General features: G+C 42.5%; 1 protein-coding gene across 6 annotated transcripts; it reads left to right on the top strand.

The window, feature by feature from the left end:
* Nucleotides 1-800: 800 nt before the first annotated feature.
* VSIG4 (V-set and immunoglobulin domain containing 4) lies at nucleotides 801-19,436 on the top strand. 6 transcript variants are annotated; one of them, XM_015127595.3, is made up of 8 exons: nucleotides 801-1,008; nucleotides 7,322-7,678; nucleotides 8,400-8,681; nucleotides 13,035-13,097; nucleotides 13,617-13,694; nucleotides 16,011-16,115; nucleotides 18,314-18,335; nucleotides 18,768-19,436. In XM_015127595.3, exons 1-8 carry the CDS (start codon nucleotides 939-941, stop codon nucleotides 18,772-18,774), a joined length of 984 nt encoding a protein of 327 aa, XP_014983081.1. In that variant the 5' UTR covers nucleotides 801-938; the 3' UTR covers nucleotides 18,775-19,436. The 6 variants fall into 6 exon arrangements, with proteins under 6 accessions (XP_014983081.1, XP_001099264.2, XP_014983080.1 ...); XM_001099264.3 differs by having other exon boundaries at nucleotides 18,677-19,436; XM_015127594.2 differs by having other exon boundaries at nucleotides 18,561-19,436.
* The last annotated feature ends 96 nt before the right edge of the window (nucleotides 19,437-19,532 follow it).

Here is a 19,532-nt window from a genome sequence, read left to right as displayed (position 1 = left end):
AAATTACAGTCACTCTGGGGCCTGTGAAGAGGAGCAATTTCTGGAGCAGTTGAGCTTTGCTAGGAGGCATAATATCACTCTATTGTAGGTTAAGGGCTTGTACCAATTGGAAGTCAATGAAAAATTTGACCTAATATAGCGTACTACTAATGGGCTGCTGCACTGGAGGCTGGGCTTAACTTTCCCTTAAAAGAAGTAAATAATAAATAAATTCCTTATTAAAAAGCATAGAGAATATTAATGAAAATGAATTCTCCCTTACCACCAGAGAGGTGGAGCCATTGTAGAAAGTGATTCAGAGCTTCCCCAATATGAGATATGAGGCATATTCACCCATAACAGCCTTATCCATTGGCTTGCCAATTATTCAAGCTTTGATGTGTAGAAAGCCCTTTAATACACTAAGCTGTTGTACTCTTAAGCCCAAAGGCACACCAGACCCAACACCCTGTCCGTTTGCATAGGCTGCACAGGCAAGGGTTAACAGTACAACTGATGAAAATTGAATAGGCCAGCAAAGTTGTTTCCTTCTCCCTGGGCTCACCACAAAGGAAAACACTCCCATACTGAAGTGAGAAGACTCATCCCAAAGGTCACCCCCACAACCTCTGAGTCTTGTGGAGGAGACTCAAAATAAATACAGCCTGGGAGATCAAAGACCAGAGAGCCCCATTGGCTCCAGGAAAAGTCAAGTCAATACCCTAGCAGGAGAGAAGAATTGCTTCACTCACCCTGGAACCTCCAACGCCAGGAAAGTGGGGGAAGGGGGGCACCCCACATGACCTGTGCTGAAATAGGGAAGGAAGGGGAATGTGTGATGGGACTAGGAGTTTGAGTGAGAGATATAGGGAAGGAGGGGAAGTAAACACACACAGACACTGGTGGCCACCAGAAGTTTGAGCCTCTTTGGTAGCTGGAGGCTGGAAGAAAGGACAGAAATGGCTCTGGCTGTGATGGGGATCTTACTGGGCCTGCTACTCCTGGGGCACCTAACAGTGGACACTTATGGTAAGGCAGAAAGTGGGGTCCTGGCTGCCATTGCTGGCTTAGGCAAAAGGCTAGGGGGTTGGTGTTTAAGGTCTACTAAGGAAAGCCTATTCCTGCTGGGCAGGTGAGTGTTCTCAACCAAACTCTGCAGGTTCTCTCAGCCTTGAGCAAAAGGGACGGACGTAGTTGAAGTCTGCTGAAGAAGTCAGAAGGCAAGTTTGGGCAGAAATTGAAAAAGGATTTTTCTCTTGGAAAACATCTGCATGATTTTCTAGGGCTTGTATCTCAGGGGCATCAAGAAGGCTCCCAGTGACACCCGAATTTTTCCTCCATCTGTGTCTCTCATCTAAAATTCTACCATTAGACTTAACCCCTCTGCTTCCAAGCTTTGGTCTCTGTTAAAATATATAGCCCCTGAAGAAGGAGTGTTTTCTAAGAGTTGGATAGGATTGTAGAAGTAACCTATACCACCCTTCATTGTCATGAATAAATGCTCAGAAACATTCAGTAGTGATTGAGATTTCACTGTTCACTACCTCCGCAGACCATCTAGTCTATCCAGGAGCAGCTCCAACTGTTAGAAAGTTACTATTTGTGTTGAACTAAATTCAGTTCCCTCTGACTTCCATCCAAAAGCCCCAGCTTTGCTTCTTGGGGCTACACAGAACATAGATACTTCCTTGCCCTGTGATAGCCCTTCAAAGGCCTGAAGACAAGTACTATATCTCCTTGACTCTTCTCTCCTCCAAGCTGAACAGCTCCAGCTTTTTCAACTGGTCTTCATAGGACTCAGTTTTTTACACATTCCTGGGCTAACTCACTTCCCTATAGACATGGCTCAATTTGTCTGGGCTATTTACGGGTTGGATACAAATCCCAAAGGAGGATGGACTATTCCATAGTCACATTATTTCCTTGGAGCTTGGGAAGCTCCATCCTCATTTACACTCCTGAGAAGTGAGATGGATTTTCAGGAAACTAAACCTGGGTAACAGCTAAGTGAGATCCAATATAGGGTAAAGGGGTTTTTTTCTGCTTCCCTATCATCCCTAGAGAAAAAGGCTGGATAGGTGTTAGTTTGGTGTCACTTGTGAGGTCAGAAAGAATCCAGCTTTCCATAGCTGACTCTGATTAGATTACCCTATCCTGGGGCTCTGTGACCCATCAGACTCTGGAACCTCAGAGTTAGAAAAGACTCTGAATTAAGTCAACCAAAAGAAAAAATAATTTGCCCCCAAGCCAAAGAGCATTAGTGGCAGAGTTAATACTCCTGAAAAAATATTTTTCTTTCTATAACTACCATATTTCCATTCTCTAGTAAGCTTTATAATGTATCTCTCTACCTTCTCCAAGTCTGTTGGTGTGAGCTAGGGCTCAAGCCTGGGGCTTGAGGGAGCATTTTAGAAATGTTAAATTTAAATCCTGTGTTTGTGTGCGTGTGTGTGTGTGTGTGTGTGTGTGTGTGTGTGTGTGAGAGAGAGAGAGAGAGAGGAGAGAATACTCATGTGTCTTGTTCCTTCCCCAGCCTATGAGCTTTTCTAGACCTGGAAGCAGGCCTTCCATTTGTATATAGAATCTTACACTATAGACCTGAGGCTCAGGTTATGCTGAGCTGTAAATAATACCTTCCTTCTCCCTGGACCTCATTGTTCCCAGCCCATCTGTACAGTGAGGAGGTTGACTTGACTGGCCTCAAAGGGGTTTCTCAACTGGACAGCTCTGTGGGACTGCAACTTCACTGCTAAAAAGCCTGTAGGGGCCAGAATAAGTTGCTAGCCTCTTCCTGTGGGGCTAAGAGATATGTCAAGATAATCAAAATTTTAAAAGTTCTAATCTTCACATTTTATACACATTTTAAACATTTCAGAAACATTTTATAAACATCTATTATATAAGCTAATCCTCTATCCAGGAGGCATTCCAGGAAAGGGAGAGAACCCAGTCATGTGGGGGAATGGGATAGAGACATGGAAAATGTCACCCTCTTTGTGATGACGGGAGGAAGGGGATTCAGAAAGAGACCTAGAATGGGTCTTATAAAGGAGCACACACCTAGTAAATTCAGCCTTTCTTTTCTTCAGTGCCATTACACAGGCGTCAGACATTTGCTTTTATAAGACTGGGACCCAGGACCACAATAAGCTCAATACTGTTCCCTCTTTCTCAAGCCAAATCCTCCCCCAACAAAGCTCCTTGAGTCGGTATCCAGCGCTGGTCTTTCCCCTGAAGAAGGCCAATATTTGAAGGAAATACAAACATTTCCTGAGGGAGGAGAGCAAAGCTCAGGCATTATGGGAAAGATTTTTCAGAAAGCAGCTGGCAGATAGGGGCATATTTTTTTTCAGACAATCATGGGATAATATCTAACCCTGAGATAACATCCAGAAGCCATGTCAGGTAGGCCCAAGTAAGAGGTTGCTGGTTTCTATTGTTACTGATGGTTTAATAATTTAAGAAGGTAAGAAAGCAGTGTGGCTTCTGAAAACCTGTATTCTAGGCCTCTAGGCCTAGCTTTGACCTTGCTATCCATGTGACTTTGAGTAAGCATCTTCCTATCTCTGGGTTTCAGCTTACTCATATGTACCATAAGGGAATGTAACTAAGTGATTTCTAAAAGCTCTTCCAGCTATGCCATTCCAGAAGACTCCAAATTCTATCCTCTTTTGTACCTCAACCCCTGTTATACCAAGTGGCTTGCCATTTGGTGGTTTTAAGGTATCCATAATGGGCACAGTGTTCTGCCAGGAGGTGGGGGGTTTCCCGAAATGGATTTTTCATACCCAATCTTCCAGGAAAACCAGGAGTATTGTTTAATTTGGCCAACATTTTACATTGGTTGCTAAGACAGCCCTGTTATTGGAGACACAGGCTGTTGTTTCCTCTCTGGCTGCCCTACAACCCACAGACAACCTAGTACCTGCCCATAACTCAGTAGATTGTCTCAGACAGGAGAGAGTGGTTCCTTACCTTACCATATGATGACTTCTCCTTCATGTCAATATTAAATCTGACAATGTTCCAACCTAATGAATCTGTTTATCCAGGGAATGACATATTGAAGACTGCTATAGGATCGGAATAATTTAAGACAACTACAACAAGTTTCACTTAGGGCATGGGACAAGACTGACATTTATCCAGCACCCACTGAATGCCAGCCACATGCTAGGTGCTTTCACATGTATGAACTCATTTAACTTTCACAATTATTCTCTATAGAATCTTTATTATTATTTCCACTTTACTGATAATGACCTGAGGTTCAGATAGGTTTGGTATTTTACCCAAGGTCACACAGAGAGATATGCGGTAAGGCAGACCTTGCGCTTACATCAGTGGTATTCCTACTACATCATACACTCCTTCATTACCCTCCTGCTCTCATTAGGGGCTCCTACTTGATTCTAAGAAAATTACAAGGAAAGGTAGAAGGTAAAAGTCAGTGGTATTGTGGTTTACTTCACTTTGGAGATCAAATAACATGAGGAATAGTACAATGTCATTTTTCTTGTGATGCCCTGTACCTATAATCCAGTCACTATGCAACTAATGAAGCAGGAAGAGGAAGAGGAGATAAGAATAAGAAAAAGGAGAAGGAACAAAAAGGAACAGAAGCATAATGGAAGAAAGAGTGGAAGAAATAAAGGAGGAAGAAGGGAGAGGAAAAGAAAAATAAGTAAAAGGAGGAAAAACATGCCATTTTGGGAAGTCTAGTTACAAACTCTGTCCTATTCATTCTGAGATGGAGGAGTCAAGCCTGACCTACTTCCAGAAGTGATTTTCAAAACTGAGAAATTGAAACTAGCTAGCAATTTTTTTGATAGGCCACACTGAGCTTTGTGAGAATTTCCAGCAAATTCCCAGGGAGGGAAAACACAAGCCAGGCCTTGTAGCTCCCCTAAGGTCAGAAGGAAGACATGCATATGCATAGACAAAGGCATTTTCAACTGCTCCAGATGTCCTCACAGCAGAATGCTGCTTTGTTGCCCAAGAGGGGAATGTGAGAGTGCTTTTCAGAGAAGAGGAGGGACATTGGGAAAGTCCAGAGGAAGATTAATGGGAAATAGCCTATTAAACCAAGAGGCTTAGATAGTTTTCATGGGGTTTAAGGATGGTATATTTGTGCTTGCATGTGGCCAAAAATATGCATGGGCATGTGTGTCGATGATAATGAAAAGCTACATCTGCAATCTCATGGAGGTGTGAACTGTCTATAGCACAGTGAAACCTACTACCTGGTGAAAATTTACTGCCAGCTGGAACATATAATTATATAACTTCTATTTCTATTATAGTCTATTAGCACTGGACCACCTAAGATTAGAAGGGACCTTAAAGAGCAATGCTAAGACCCAAACAAAGCCTAGAACTCCCCCAGACAGCTTAATTCATCCATAGATAGCTCTGATTAATCACAAAGGCCATTGTAAGGCAAACCATCCCTTCTGCGATGTGGAAGGCAGAAAAGAATATCATAAAAAGAAATAGAATTAGGAAAATAGGGCTAACCAAAATCTGCCCCTCTTGTATTCCCATTTGTAGGTCTGCGTTCTGCTCTCTGCCAAATTTGAAGCATTCCAGGAAGTATGTAGTGGATCTAGCAACATGGACTTATGTTTATTTATTCTTTTCTACTCAAAGGTTTTTTCTTGGGTAAAATTTGCTATTGATATCCTAAGAGTCCCTGGTGAGGGCACAGGCTAGAGGCTTGACTTTAGTATCTCTATTAACAGAAGCCATGATGCTGGACAGTACATTCTGGGAGTTAGAAAGCATACACTCAACCCATCCCAAAGATGTCATCTTCCATTTGCTTGACTGAATACTGGGAATTCTAGGCTCAATTAAAAGCTTTTGAATAAATATGACTGAATAGTAATATCTCATATCTTTGAAACCACCTCTCTTAGGAGAGACATGAATATATTGCCTAAATATACCCACCCCACACTCCTGGCCCCAGTTAAATAAAACAAAAAAATCTTCAAAATAAGAGCTTATGGATGGAAAATTCTGATGGGAGGCAATGGTTGTTCCAACATCCCCACCTCCTTCCCCCAGCCCCATCCCTACCCCTAAGTGTTTCCTTCTCAAGCACGCCAAGGAGCAATCTCCCATTGCTTCTATCACCATCCCCACTACAGCCAGCTTCAGGATTTCACTCAGAACCTTTTCCTTTCTAGACCAAGATTGGATGCAATCTTTTCCCCCTCAGGATGAAATTTTCCTATGTATCCTTGCTAGGAACTAAGAGAAATCAAAAGGAAAATAAACAAAAGAAATCGGGGAAAAAAAGTCAGGTTTACAAAGTGCAGGTTTCAAATTTAACAATAACTAATGATTTTGTTAAACAGAAATGTATATCCAGACTTCTTCCTCTCACCTGGTTCTACCCTCAGTATTTCCTTTTTCCTGTCTTTCAGAGAACAGCTTAGGGTTGGGACCCCAGTCACTGAGTATTTCTAAGGGAACAAGAGAAAATAACAGGGCAGAGGGCCCTTTCTTGCTGATCTCAAAAGCCTACACTTTTCTCCAGGTGCATATTTACACAAAATGAAATAGTCCAGACCCAAATGCTTAGCATTTTTGCTTCCACATCTCTTTTGGAAAATGTGAAAAGAAATTTTTTTCATGGATTTGCAGAATGACAGAGTTGATAGAATATCTAGGGCATCTACCATCCAAACTCTCCACATTATAGATGAAGTAAATTAATCTTCCATGGTAGAAAGTTGACTTACCTAGGATCACCTCCATAGCAAGACAGTAACATAAAAAAGGGCTTGAAACTCACAAATCTAAACAATGTTAAAGGCTTTCATTCTGAAGACTGGTTTTTTTTTTTTTTTTTTTTTTTTTTTTTTTTTTTTTTTTTTTTTTGAGACGGAGTCTCACGCTGTTGCCCAGGCTGGAGTGCAGTGGCGCGATCTCGGCTCACTGCAAGCTCCGCCTCCCGGGTTCCCGCCATTCTCCTGCCTCAGCCTCCTGAGTAGCTGGGACTACAGGCGCCCGCCACCGCGCCCGGCTAATTTTTTGTATTTTTAGTAGAGACGGGGTTTCACTGTGGTCTCGATCTCCTGACCTTGTGATCCGCCCGCCTCGGCCTCCCAAAGTGCTGGGATTACAGGCTTGAGCCACCGCGCCCGGCCAGAAGACTGGTTCTGATTGACGAGAAGGCTGGCAAAGAGCAAAAGGGCACAGGTACACAAAAGTGTGATAGAAAGAAAGTTGAGTGTTTTTTCTCAGAAACCTTTTGAGGTCTGTCGCTGCCACCTTAGTTGCCAGATAGGTATGCAATCTACGTTTGCTTCTTTCCTCTGTTCTGCTTCTTCAGGCCGTCCCATCCTGGAAGTGCCAGAGAGCATAACAGGACCTTGGAAAGGGGATGTGAATATTCCTTGCACCTATGGCCCCCTGCAAGGCTACACCCAAGTCTTGGTGAAGTGGCTGGTACAACGTGGCTCAGACCCTGTCACCATCTTCCTACGTGACTCTTCTGGAGACCATATCCAGCAGGCAAAGTACCAGGGCCGCCTGCATGTGAACCAAAAGGTTCCAGGAGATGTATCCCTCCAATTGAGCACCCTGGAGATGGATGACCAGAGCCACTACACGTGTGAAGTCACCTGGCAGACTCCTGATGGCAACCAAGTAGTGAGAGATAAGATTACTGAGCTCCGTGTCCAGAAACGTGAGTCACTATGGGGGTTAGAAAGTACTGATAATCAATGAATCAATAGTGGATGTAATTCTAGAAACTCCTGAAAAACCCAGAGGCCTTTGTTTATCTATACAGAGGCTCTCCACAGGTATATGTGCTTATCAGAGAAAGTGGACAGGCAAAGAATTATTAGGGTTAGCATTCCCATGGTTAAATTTAAGAAGTGCTGGGAACGGTTCCTGACCTGCAAATCTGTATCCCTTCAAGTGTCCCAGAAATGCCAGCATCCATAGCCTAGTTACCCTGCTTGGGTTCTGGGATTTACAACTCAAAAATCAGTATATTTAATTTGTAGATAGATGCTGATAGAGAAGCTCTGGGGAAAGGGAGGCAGAGGTTAGCCAGGATAAGTTTGCTTGGTGGACAATTTTACAAAGGTCTGGCCCTGAAAACCTGCAACTGCAAAACTCAAAACTTGAGCCCCAGAACAAACTACATTATTTTTAAAGGTCAGTTGATTTTTACTTCCAAATATTCCAAAATCCCAGGTAATACCAAAAAGTACCTACCTTCAAAGGAAGCCATTTTGTTTGTATTACCCTTTCCTTCCTATTTCCTCCAAAGTCAGAAGCCCCCTTTAGTTCCAGTTGCAGATATATGCATGCCCTTATGCCCAACAAGAGTGATTCGGCCTTGTGGTCCCATATCCTTATGACTGCCCAGAGTTTCCTGTCTTGTCTTTTCTTCACAGTCTCTGTCTCCAAGCCCACAGTGACAACTGGCAGCGGTTATGGCTTCACAGTGCCCCAGGGAATGAGGATTAGCCTTCAATGCCAGGCTCGGGGTTCTCCTCCCATCAGTTATATTTGGTATAAGGAACAGACTAATAACCAGGAACCCATCAAAGTAGCAACCTTAAGTACCTTACTTTTCAAGCCTGCGATGGTAGCTGACTCGGGCTCCTATTTCTGTGCTGCCAAGGGCCGAGTTGGCTCTGAGCAGCGCAGCGACATTGTGAAGTTTGTGGTCAAAGGTGAGTGGCCCTCTTTCCTGGTGAGCATCTTAACAGACCAGTTTGAACCAAAGACACTCAAAATGTGCCCTTATGCAAAAGAAGAATTGGGAGAACAGGGTCCCAAGCAGGCAATGGTTGTACAATCCCAAATTAAAAAAAAATGGGACTGGGGACAACAGGGATAGAGACATTGCCCGTCATGCCATAGGTTAAGTAGATAAAGACAGTGAAGGAAAGAGTGAGATTTACTAGCACATTGTATTTGCCAGACACAAAGTACAAGAACTTGACACATATTTTCTCATTGAATCGCCACAACTGTCCCATGAGATAGTTATCATTACTTTTACTTTACAGAAGAGGAAATAGAGTCAGAAAGGGTAATCTACTTGCCCGTGGTCTCACAGCAAGGAAGTATAAATCTGGATTTGCACTCAGATTTCATGCTCTTTCTACTATGTCTGATTGTTTCTCATGGTTGAATCTATATTAGATCCTGGGCACCCTTCGAAAGCTGTTGTTTTTTGTTTGTTTGTGTGTTCTGTTTGTTTGGTCATTGTTTTGCTTGTTTGATTAGGCTTGATCTAATATATTTACATGCTTTCTTTTAACTTCCCTCCCCCACTTCATTGTAAAGCCAAATACAAGTTCTGGTTGAAGTATCCTTGAAGATGGGTTCTGGTTCATCAAGATTTGACTATTTCTAACAGCACTGTCCTGGGAGCACTACGAACTATGCATATAAACACTGTAAGCTGAGGCTTAAATGAAGAGTCCAGCAGTGATATGTCCAGATGAGTTTTCTTAGCTTTCAAGAGATATCCTTGGAAAGAAAGACACTCCAACAAGATTACCATTGCCCAAAACATGTTGGAAACTAACTGATTTTAGGGAATTGCCCTCAGAACCATCTGAAAATTATTGTCTTCTGAGGATAGATCTGTATAAGGAGAGGACGTAAAGCTAGCCCAAATGGCTTATTACCATTTGGGCTAGGAGACTGATGTTGGTTTGAGACTCTTGTGTTTGCCTGGAGGAATTTGTTTCCCAAAGTTAAGCTGTAGTGAGGATGTGTGTGCTGTAGATCATGGTTTGTTAGTTTGGGGAGGAACAGGAGTGGTCCACCCTGAAACAGTTATATGAACAGTGTCCCAGTTCTCTAAGAGCTGACAGTTTGGTCAAGCAGAGAGGGCAGGGCATGACCAGAAAGCCCAAGAATGCATACTTCATAAAGAGACTAACTGAACATTCTCGCCTTTCTGTGAGTTACTTCTCAGACCATCTAGGCAAGAACTTGCTCACAGTAAATCCGCCTGCCTATTCCTTCTCACAGTCAATGCTTATCACAGTGCTGTTAAGCAGTGCTCGCCATTGCCCCCTACTGATAGATAAGAAAACTGAGGCTCAGGGAAGTTATTCTCAGCCTTCCACTCTTCCCTGCTCTGTGAGCCAAGGTAATCTTTCCTGGCTACCTCTACCTGCCTCCCTGTCCAGCCAACCTTGTCCCCTGAGTCTGACTCCCTGTTTCACCTCTGCCCTATGGAACTCTCAGCCCTTCACCCTTCCACCTCACTCTGCACTGTTCTTTAGTTCTAGAAGGACTCTGGAGGCCCTGCTTTTGCTCATATTCTTGGACTGCTGAGCTTTGCTGACAAACAAAACAAAACACAGATATGAATTGACTCCACTTTAATTTGATGCTCTGCGACATCCACTGCCTGCCCTCATACTGTGTGTCTATCTATTTGCTTATCTTTGTCTCATTCCTCGTAGCAGCTTTTCAGAACATTTCTACCTTATTTAAGGCCCCCAGCCCCACTCCTAAAAGGTAAGGTAACTTCCTTCCTCTGTAAGAAGGTCCAGGCCCTCTTCAGATGTGAATTTTATCAACTACCCTCCTCTCTGCCTTGATATTTCCCTATCCATTTCCTCTTGGCTCAGAGTAAGGTATGCTTTGCTCCTCTCCACAACAAGCCCCTCCTCCTGAACTCAACATCAGCTACTCCAATGCCCTGCAATACCCTTTATCCTCTACCTAAGTCAAATATATATGCACGCATAATATATGTATATATGTCAGTATGCAAGCCTAATACATACATATATATATATATATTATTTTAAAAAAATTTTTTTCTCCATCTGCCACCTAATCTCTCCTATGGTCACTACCAACCTTCTCATGAAGGTAGCTTCCACCAGCTGAACCTCTCAATTCATTCACCACACATAACTTTGTAATTTGGTGTCATCATTAACCTCTGTATCACCAAATCCCAAGGCCTCTGCATTCATACTTTTCCTCCTCAACATCTCTGTGACAGTGGTCCCTGTTGGCCATTTATTCCTCCTCAGTATTCTTTCAGTCACTGCTATCAATGACACCAATTTCTCTTGGTTCTTCTAAGACCTTCCTGAATGATCCTTCTGAGACACCTTTGTTGGCTCTTTTTTCATTCACTCCTTAATTGTAAATGTTCTCAAAGACTCAATTCTTATTCATCTCTGCATGTATTTCTATATTATCAGGAGATTTTATTTACTTCTGTGGCTTCAAATATCACCTGTAGGCTGATGACTCTCAAACCATAATATTATCTGTAATTTTTTTTCCTGACTGCTAAATCCCAGTGTCTAGTTACCTTCTGGACAGATTCATTTCTAATCTCAGCTTGTTCAAAACTGAATGTACCTTTTACTCACCAAACCTGTTCCTCAAACCTGTTAGAAAACACAGCAGTATCTTTGACTCCTCCTTATCTTTTAACTCGCATGGTCAAATAATCATCAAGATTACCAAGTGCTGTGAATTCACTTACTGAATCATGTATCTTATTAGGATCTTTCTTTCTCTTCCTATACCCTCATGGTCTCATATTCTCTTTTAAAAAACAATTTCAATCATCTTCTAAATGCTCTCCCCATGTCCATTCATTCTTATGAAATCATCAACTTATTCAATATTTATTGAGTATATATTTTATGTCGCTAGATTATAAAATTCAAGAGTGCAGAATTCTACCTATCTACTTCATGACTGTTCTCCAGAGCTCAGCAAAGTATTTGGCACAAAGAAGACACTAGACACTAGACGAATATTGTATTTGTTAATGAATGGGCAAAATATGCTATTGCCTCATCTTTGAAAATCCTACCACACTGTTGTCAGAATTATTTCCCAAAAAAGAGGCTGAACAATTTTTGCTTCCTTTCTCAAAAGGAAGTAAACTTTTCTCAAAAGGTGTAACCTTCTGTTACCCCCCATGGATCCTTCCAACCAAAGAACAAAGCCCAAACTCTTTCAGTCTGTTTTCAGCCTACCTGTCCAGCTTTATCTACTAATATGTTTCTCCACATCTAAAACGGAGCATGCTGTTTCCTCTGCTAGCAGGAGGGAGGAGCTTATGGTTTTCTCATGTCTTTCCTGAGCAGGTACATGGCCCTGTGCTTGTGTGTGGCCTTCTAGTTTCCCAGAACTGTGTCAGAACTCTTCAAAATCCCTAGGGAAATCTTATTCCTCAACCGTTTTTAAGGCTATTTTGGTTAGTTTTTGTTTGTTTGTTTGTTTCTCTCACCTATTATCCATTGCCTCAGGCAGCTGTGTGACAAATGCTACCCCATCCCTGGGGAGAGGCTCTTAGCACTGGGTTACCAATAAAACAAGTCTTTTGAGTCAGGTCTTTCAGGGAACCACCAGACAGGCCAAATAATGGCAATTGTTAAAAAATGAAGTTTGTTGGGCCCACTCCAGCACCTGGAATGAGGTTGTATGTTCAATATTACCTCTGAAGTAGAAGGGGTAAGGGGACGAGGATAAGTTAAAACAACATAAAGCTTGCTGTTCTTACCAAAACTGGAATATTTTTCTTCCATAAATTCTCCCTAAGGTGCTGCAAACCTTTGGCTATTTTGCAAAATTCTAAAAAAAAGTTGATTGTGTCAAATTTTGCATTATTTCACTGATGTTGTTAAAAGGTAAATTTCTGGAGGTTATTATGCCACCATTTTCACTGATGTCACCCATTGCCACCTTCTTTGTGATACTTGCCAAGTTTCTCTCAAGAGAATTAACTACTAGGTCTCAGTTAGAAGTTAGTAAAAAATAAAATATATTTTCCCATCCAAGTTGACTCACCCTCTGAACTCTAAATACAAGTTACTTCCAGATCTATTAATCCTGGGTTTAAAACTCTGTCCTTGATTGATGTATGAAAGCTGAACAAGCAACACAGAACTTACCAGCATCATGACAGAAGAGACAGGTCCAAGTATGGAACTGAATGGCCTTTACTTACTTCCTCTTTCCCTAGGGCATTAAACTATTCACCCAAGGGTACAAGATCCCTTGAATCGGTTCCCTTTTCCTTGCAGACTCCTCAAAACTACTCAAGACCAAGACTGAGGCACCTACAACCATGAGACACCCCTTGAAAGGTGAGTTTTAATATTGTTTGAGGAAGTAGTAGAGGTCCAAAATGGTGTCATGGTAGCCAAGGAAGGAATCACAATGCCATTGAATGGCTAATAAATAGTCAATTGGTTCCTCAGCGAGAACATAGCAGTAAAGGAATGGAAACAAAAGAAAGGTAACAATGATGAATATATACTCTTTTTTTGTGAAAACTTCTGAGGCAAAAGGAAAGAGAGAGTTAGAATACTCCCATTGGAAATACAAAAAAGGAGAACACCAAATTCTATTCTGCTCCTAGTTTGACTTGCTGTGTGACTTTGGGTATATTACCTCCCCTCTATGGGACTTCTTCTGACTGCCCACACCTAAAGTAAGAAACAAAGATGCCTCATCTCATGGTACTAGTGGTTGATAACATGGCCAGGCACTCTGGAAAGTAGAGCACAAATGGCCAGAGAAGGACTCCAACCTTTGCAACCATCTCTTACCTCTCAGCTTTTTGATAGAAGAGAGATCTCTGACCCTATTTTCTATATTCATAGCAACATCTACAGTGAAGCAATCCTGGGACTGGACCACTGACGTGGATGGCTACCTTGGAGCAACCAGTGCTGGGCCAGGTAAGAATATTGTCAGGATTTCTATCTTTTCTTCTTGACTCTAAGCTTTGTGACCAAAACTTTCCATTATGCACACTGTTCTACAGGATTGAACTCTGCAAGTCATTACCTGCTATGTGCCAAGCAATGGTCAAGGACACTGAGGATGGGTAAGGTGGGTGGGATGTAGAGAGAGAGATACAGATCCAGGGATGAGTGAAGTCAGAGTGAGGTTAAGGGAAGTGATAAATCTGTCCTTTATTTAGTTCTCTGTTGCCATAGTAATATACTTTCCAAACATTCTGAGCAAGAAATAGGGATAGGGACATTATGACATCATGACCTCAGCCAGGTAAGGATAATGGCAGAGCGTCATTGCTTGAGCTCTTAACCAGGGCTCTTCAAGCCACTTGAAGCTGATTTCTGATTCCTCCAAGGCCTTGAATATTCCCAAGTCAGGGTCTCAGAGAATCAAATCCCAGATAAATCTTTTGTGTTTCACCTGCATCTGATAGTCAGCTGGTGTGCATTGACATGACTACATTGGCTGTTGAAATAATAGAACACTCTCACACCAGTTGATAATTAGCTGCTCCCCTTAACCCCTGAACCCTCCATTATTACCTGGGGCCGCCTTGTCCCATTCCTCAGAACTCTCTAGACCACTCCCATGGTCATGCAACAAAAGGTATACCAAAGAATCTCTAAGACTCCAAGTCTACAGTAGGCATCTGTTGTGATTGGTTGGAATTAAATAGTTTGATAACTATCACTCCTGGTACTCATTCTCTGCCTGTGTATAATTGAGAGTGGACTTCCAAATGTTCTTTGTACCTCTCCTTTCCTGATTGTAGAGCTTTTTGGCTATCTCTGGGCAGCACTCAAACCTGTTTTATGTGCCACATTTGCATTGCCATCTTTGGCTTCAAGACTTCCATAGCTCCATTCCTGTCCCAAAAGAACATCTCTTGGGAGAATAGAAGTTAGAAAATGCCTCATAGGGAGTTGGTTTGGAAAAATGAGAAAATAACCTTGGGCAAAGTCAAAGTTCTTAGATATTAGGTCTGCACCCTATTTTCTCTACCAAGTTTTTAGGACTTGACTCTCTTCAAAAGAGAATATTTCTTCGATTTGTACCAGCTTATAACTTGAGTTCTCTCAGTTCCAACAAGACACTCTGAGGACCACAAATACTGGATTCCTAGGACACGATATCTTAGAGTCTCATGAAAACAAGCCAGTTGCAGCAACAAATCCTAAGTACACTGAGGTTCCTTTCCTTACACCTCTCTATCACCTGACCTAGCTTCTTAGATTCAGAATATTATAGCTAAAAGTGCATTAGACATCATTCAATCTTTTCATTGAACTTATGGGGCAACTAAGGCCTAGTAACAAAACTAAGTTTTGTCTAAGGTCACTGTATTCATTTTTCCATGGCTGCTGTAAAAACTTACCCAAACCTAGTATCTTAAAACAGCATAAATATATTATCTTCCACTACTGGAAATAAGTCTGACACAATTATCATTGAGCTAAAATCAAAATATCAGTCAGCAAGGCTGTGTTCCTTTTGGAGGGTTTGGAGCAGAATTAATTTCCTTGTCTTTTCTGGCTTATAGAAGCTACCCACATTCCTTGGCTCATGGCCCCCTTCCTCCATTTTCAAAACTAACAATGTGGCATTCTCAAATCTCTATTCCTTTTTACTATGTAAACTAACATACTGACAGGTTCCAGGAATGTAGATGTGAATATATTTAGAGGACCATTATTCTGCCTACCATAGTCATATATCAAGTAAATAAGAGATCTAGGACTGGAAGCCCAGTTCAGTTTATTCTTTCAGCTTTTAAGCATAATGGGAGTATGTGTCTCAAGTGGCTCAGTGGAAATATGTTTTGATAAAGAAGGAAGCTGGGGACTTGACCAGAGAGTGTGATGGGAAGAATCTTTGTGGCTAGAAGTAACTGATCAGAATCTTAATAAGGTATGTAGCATTTTTGGTGAAGTTGGAAAGTCAGAATATTATTTTCTTTTTTCTAAAGGAAGGTGAAAACCTTCTGTCTTGGCCCTATAGAAAGCATGGACAACTAGCTCAAATGCCCAGGCCAATCAGCCCACCGTTGAGTCTCTAAGAACCTATTTACACATGGCATCCTTTCTCAAGTTTTTCTCATGAGCCTGGAGGTTTTTCTCTCTGGCTAGCTAAGAAGGTTAGGAGAATATGGAAAATGAAAAAGAAAAAGGCTTGGCCTAGTCTGGGTTATTCCTTAGAGTTTTTGTTTCTGGCCTTATTTTCAACCAAATACCACTTGATCTTGTTTTACCATCTAGGAAAGAGCCTGCCTATCTTTGCCATCATCCTCATCATCTCTTTGTGCTGTATGGTGGTTTTTACCATGGCCTATATCATGCTCTGTCGGAAGACATCCCAACAAGGTTAGTCATGAATATGAGAAGGTGGCTTTGGCTCCTTTGTTCTTTCTGTCAGTATACTTGAGCCTAAATTCTGTATCAGGCATTGTGTTAGGCACTTCAAGAAGCTCCCAGCCTAGTTTGGGAGTGAAGGTGGGGGTGCAGGGAGACAGATGTTCAAGCAAACAATGGCATAAGACTTATGGAACTAAAAGCACTAGGCTTTTGTACTCAGTCAAGTACAGCCATCTTTCTAATGAGTCACCTTGTAATGATGCAAGAGAAAGAGAAGTCACAATCCCTGCCCTCGAGTTGCTTACAATTTATTTAGGAGATTCAAGGTAGAAACATGGAATTTATCAATAACAATATATAGCAATAGAGGCTATAAGCTCAAAAACTAGAGAAGATAATCAATGCTAAAGGGATCCAGAGGAGAAGAGAGTCATTTAAGGCTTGAGTAATTAGCAAGGGATTTCAGAAGGAATAATATCTTAGACCACATTTTGGAGGATGAAAACAAGTTGTAAGGAGACAATATTTCAGGAAGAGAGAACTACATCAGCAAAGTTGTAAGGGCCTAAAAGACAACTGGGAGTGGGATCATCAATAAAGAAAACTTCTGTAGATGGGCAACAGAGAAGTACAGTGGGAAAGGAAAGTTTATTCCTGATTATAGAAGGCCTTAAACACCAGGTTAAATAATTTGGACTTTCTTCACCAGGCCTTGCAAGGGTACTAAAAATTACCAATTTTTTCAAGCATGGAAGTGGCATAATGACAGCACAGTTGTCAGGGCCATTTAAAAACTATGAACCAACCAAGGAGGAAAAAAACTTGGGATGCTTGTTTCTAAAAGGAAAAAAAAAAAAAAAAAAAAAACAACAAAAAAAACTAGCTATCTCTCAATGCCCAGTGCGCTAGTCATTTTGCCTAACATCAGTTTGTCTTATTCTCTGTACTATCTCTTACTCCAAAATAGCCTGGTTACTACCATGGGTCTGATGGATTTCCACCATCAGAAGAGAGCCTTGAATATCTCCTCCCAGGTTTTAATTATAAGCTCTGGCTTTTGCCAGTTAGCATGGCTAGCACCATGAGGCTGAACTTGATAGCAGATGCCTCACATGACCACAAACCCCAGGGGCACTAAAATGAAAGTATTCTCATATAGTCTTGATGAGGCTAGGCATAAACGGTAACCACATTAAATTGTTTCTCTCTCAAAAACCTTCCATGGTTTCTTATGGCCCAGGGGATATAGGTCAAAATGCAGCATTCTATTCCGGGCTCTCTGTGATGTGGCTCTAGCCAATTTTCTCAACACTCACCACTTCCTTATACCTAGTCTCATTTCCAAAAATTCCTCTTTCCTATCTTTCTATAAGGGAGATGGCCTCAGGGCATCAATTTAATTTAACATAATTACTGAGCACCTATTGTGTGACAGGTGCTGGGCATATTAAGATGAAAAAGTCAGACCCTTGCAGTACAGGTGCTCATAGGCCAATGGGGGAGGCAAGACACAGAAATGCAGGGCTCTACCATAAGACAGAATTCCTGTGGTTTCTCTTGTTTACTTTGTTGTCATTTAATGCTTGAATTTCCAGTTGCATCCCCGAAAAATTATAAGCACCTAGAGGGCAGTACCAAGAAACATCTGTCTTTGCACTAACCTAAGCCTTTGAACCTGTACGGAATATAGGACACTCCTCCTCCACAGACTCTAGGGGGCAATAGTGACCAATACCATGGTTTTTCCTGGGTATATGGTGGGAATGAGTGCATTTGGGAGTGGCTTGGGTCATGGTCATCAGCATCAGGCTAATCCAGCCCCTTCTTCCTGGTATCCGGCCTTACAGTCAAGTTTCCCACAAGGACTCTCTGGGGATCCTTGGGGGAGATTCCTGGGTAAAGAGCAGGTCCAGTTCCAGTGCCCTCCCTAAACCCATACCCAGAAACTGCTCCAGCCCAATATCGTGAGTCCAAGATGACAAAAGGGATAGTGACCACATGTGCTTCCCCTTCCTTTACCTGATAAATTTGCATCTCTGTGTTTCAATTCATCTCCCCAATACCTACCAGGTGTTGGAAAGCTGAGACATATTAAAATCCCCTCCTCTGTACCCTTCCCTCATCTTTTGACTGGTACCCGGGATCCATGCTTGACCTTTGTCCACTTGCCCTGAAAACTTTTGACATGATTCCTCCTTCTTTTCTAGAGCATGTCTATGAAGCGGCCAGGTAAGAAAGCCTCTCCTCTTCCATTTTTACCCGTCCTTGCCCTCAATTTTGATTACTGGCAGGAAACATGGAGGAAGGGGGGTGTGGCACAGACCCAGTCCTAAGGCCAGAGGCCTTCAGAGTCAGGACATAGCTGTCTTCCCTCTCTCAGGCACCTCCTGAGGTTGTTGTGGGCCCCCCCTGAACACAAAGGATAATTTAGATCCATCTGCCTTCTGCTTCCAGAATCCCTGGGTGGCAGGATCCTGTGAATTAATTGGCAAGAATTCAGGCAGAAGGGTGGGAAACCAGGACACCAGCCCCAAGCCCCTTCTTATGGGTGGTGGGCTCTTGGGCCATAGGGTACATGCCAGAGAGGCCAACGACTCTGGAGATACCATGAGGGTGGCCATCTTCGCAAGTGGCTGCCCCAGTGACGAACCAGCTTCTCAGAATCTAGGCAACAACTACTCTGATGAGCCCTGCATAGGACAGGAGTACCAGATCATCGCCCAGATCAATGGCGACTACGCCCACCTACTGGACACAGTTCCTCTGGATTATGAGTTTCTGGCCACTGAGGGCAAGACTGCCTGTTAAAAATGCCCCACTAGGCCAGGATCTGCTGACATAATTGTCTATTCAGTCCTTGCCTTCTGCATGGCCTTCTTCCCTGCTACATATCTTCCTGGGTAGCCCAAAGTGTCTGCCCTGCCAACACTGGGGCCCCTGGGAGTCACTGGCTTTGCCTTAGAATTTGCCAGATGCATCTCAAGTAAGCCAGCTGCTGGATTTGACCCTGTGCCCTTCTAGTATCTCTGCTGGGGGCTTCTGGTACTCCTCTCTAAATACCAGAAGGAAGATGCCCATAGCACTGGGACTTGGTCATCATGCCTACAGACACTATTCAACTTTGGCATCTTGCCACCAGAAGACCAGAGGGAGGCTCAGCTCTGCCAGCTCAGAGGACCAATTGTATCCAGGATCATTTCTCTTTCTTCAGGGCCAGACAGCTTTTAATTGAAATTGTCATTTCACAGACCAGGGTTCAATTCTGCTCCTACACTGTAAGTCTAATGTTCTGACTCTCTTCTGGTGCTCAATAAATAATCATAACAGCAACTTCAGTCATGTTGGTCTTCTCTCACAGTATGGTAGGAACTACTAAAAGTAATTAAAGTGAGACTAGTTAAGAAGCCTGGGGCCCCTGAGAGTATG

The sequence above is a fragment of the Macaca mulatta genome, chromosome X (assembly GCF_049350105.2).
Source record: "Macaca mulatta isolate MMU2019108-1 chromosome X, T2T-MMU8v2.0, whole genome shotgun sequence".
Taxonomy (NCBI): Eukaryota; Metazoa; Chordata; class Mammalia; order Primates; family Cercopithecidae; genus Macaca; species Macaca mulatta.
This window is presented reverse-complemented; position numbering and strand designations above follow the sequence as displayed.

Coding starts and splice junctions, on each gene's coding strand:
- VSIG4 (XM_001099264.3), top strand. CDS start 939: ATGGCTCTGGCTGTGATGGGGATCTTACTGGGCCTGCTACTCCTGGGG. Junction 13,098..13,616: donor CATGAGACACCCCTTGAAAG/GTGAGTTTTAAT, acceptor CTATATTCATAG/CAACATCTACAGTGAAGCAA. Junction 18,336..18,676: donor CATGTCTATGAAGCGGCCAG/GTAAGAAAGCCT, acceptor CTTGGGCCATAG/GGTACATGCCAGAGAGGCCA.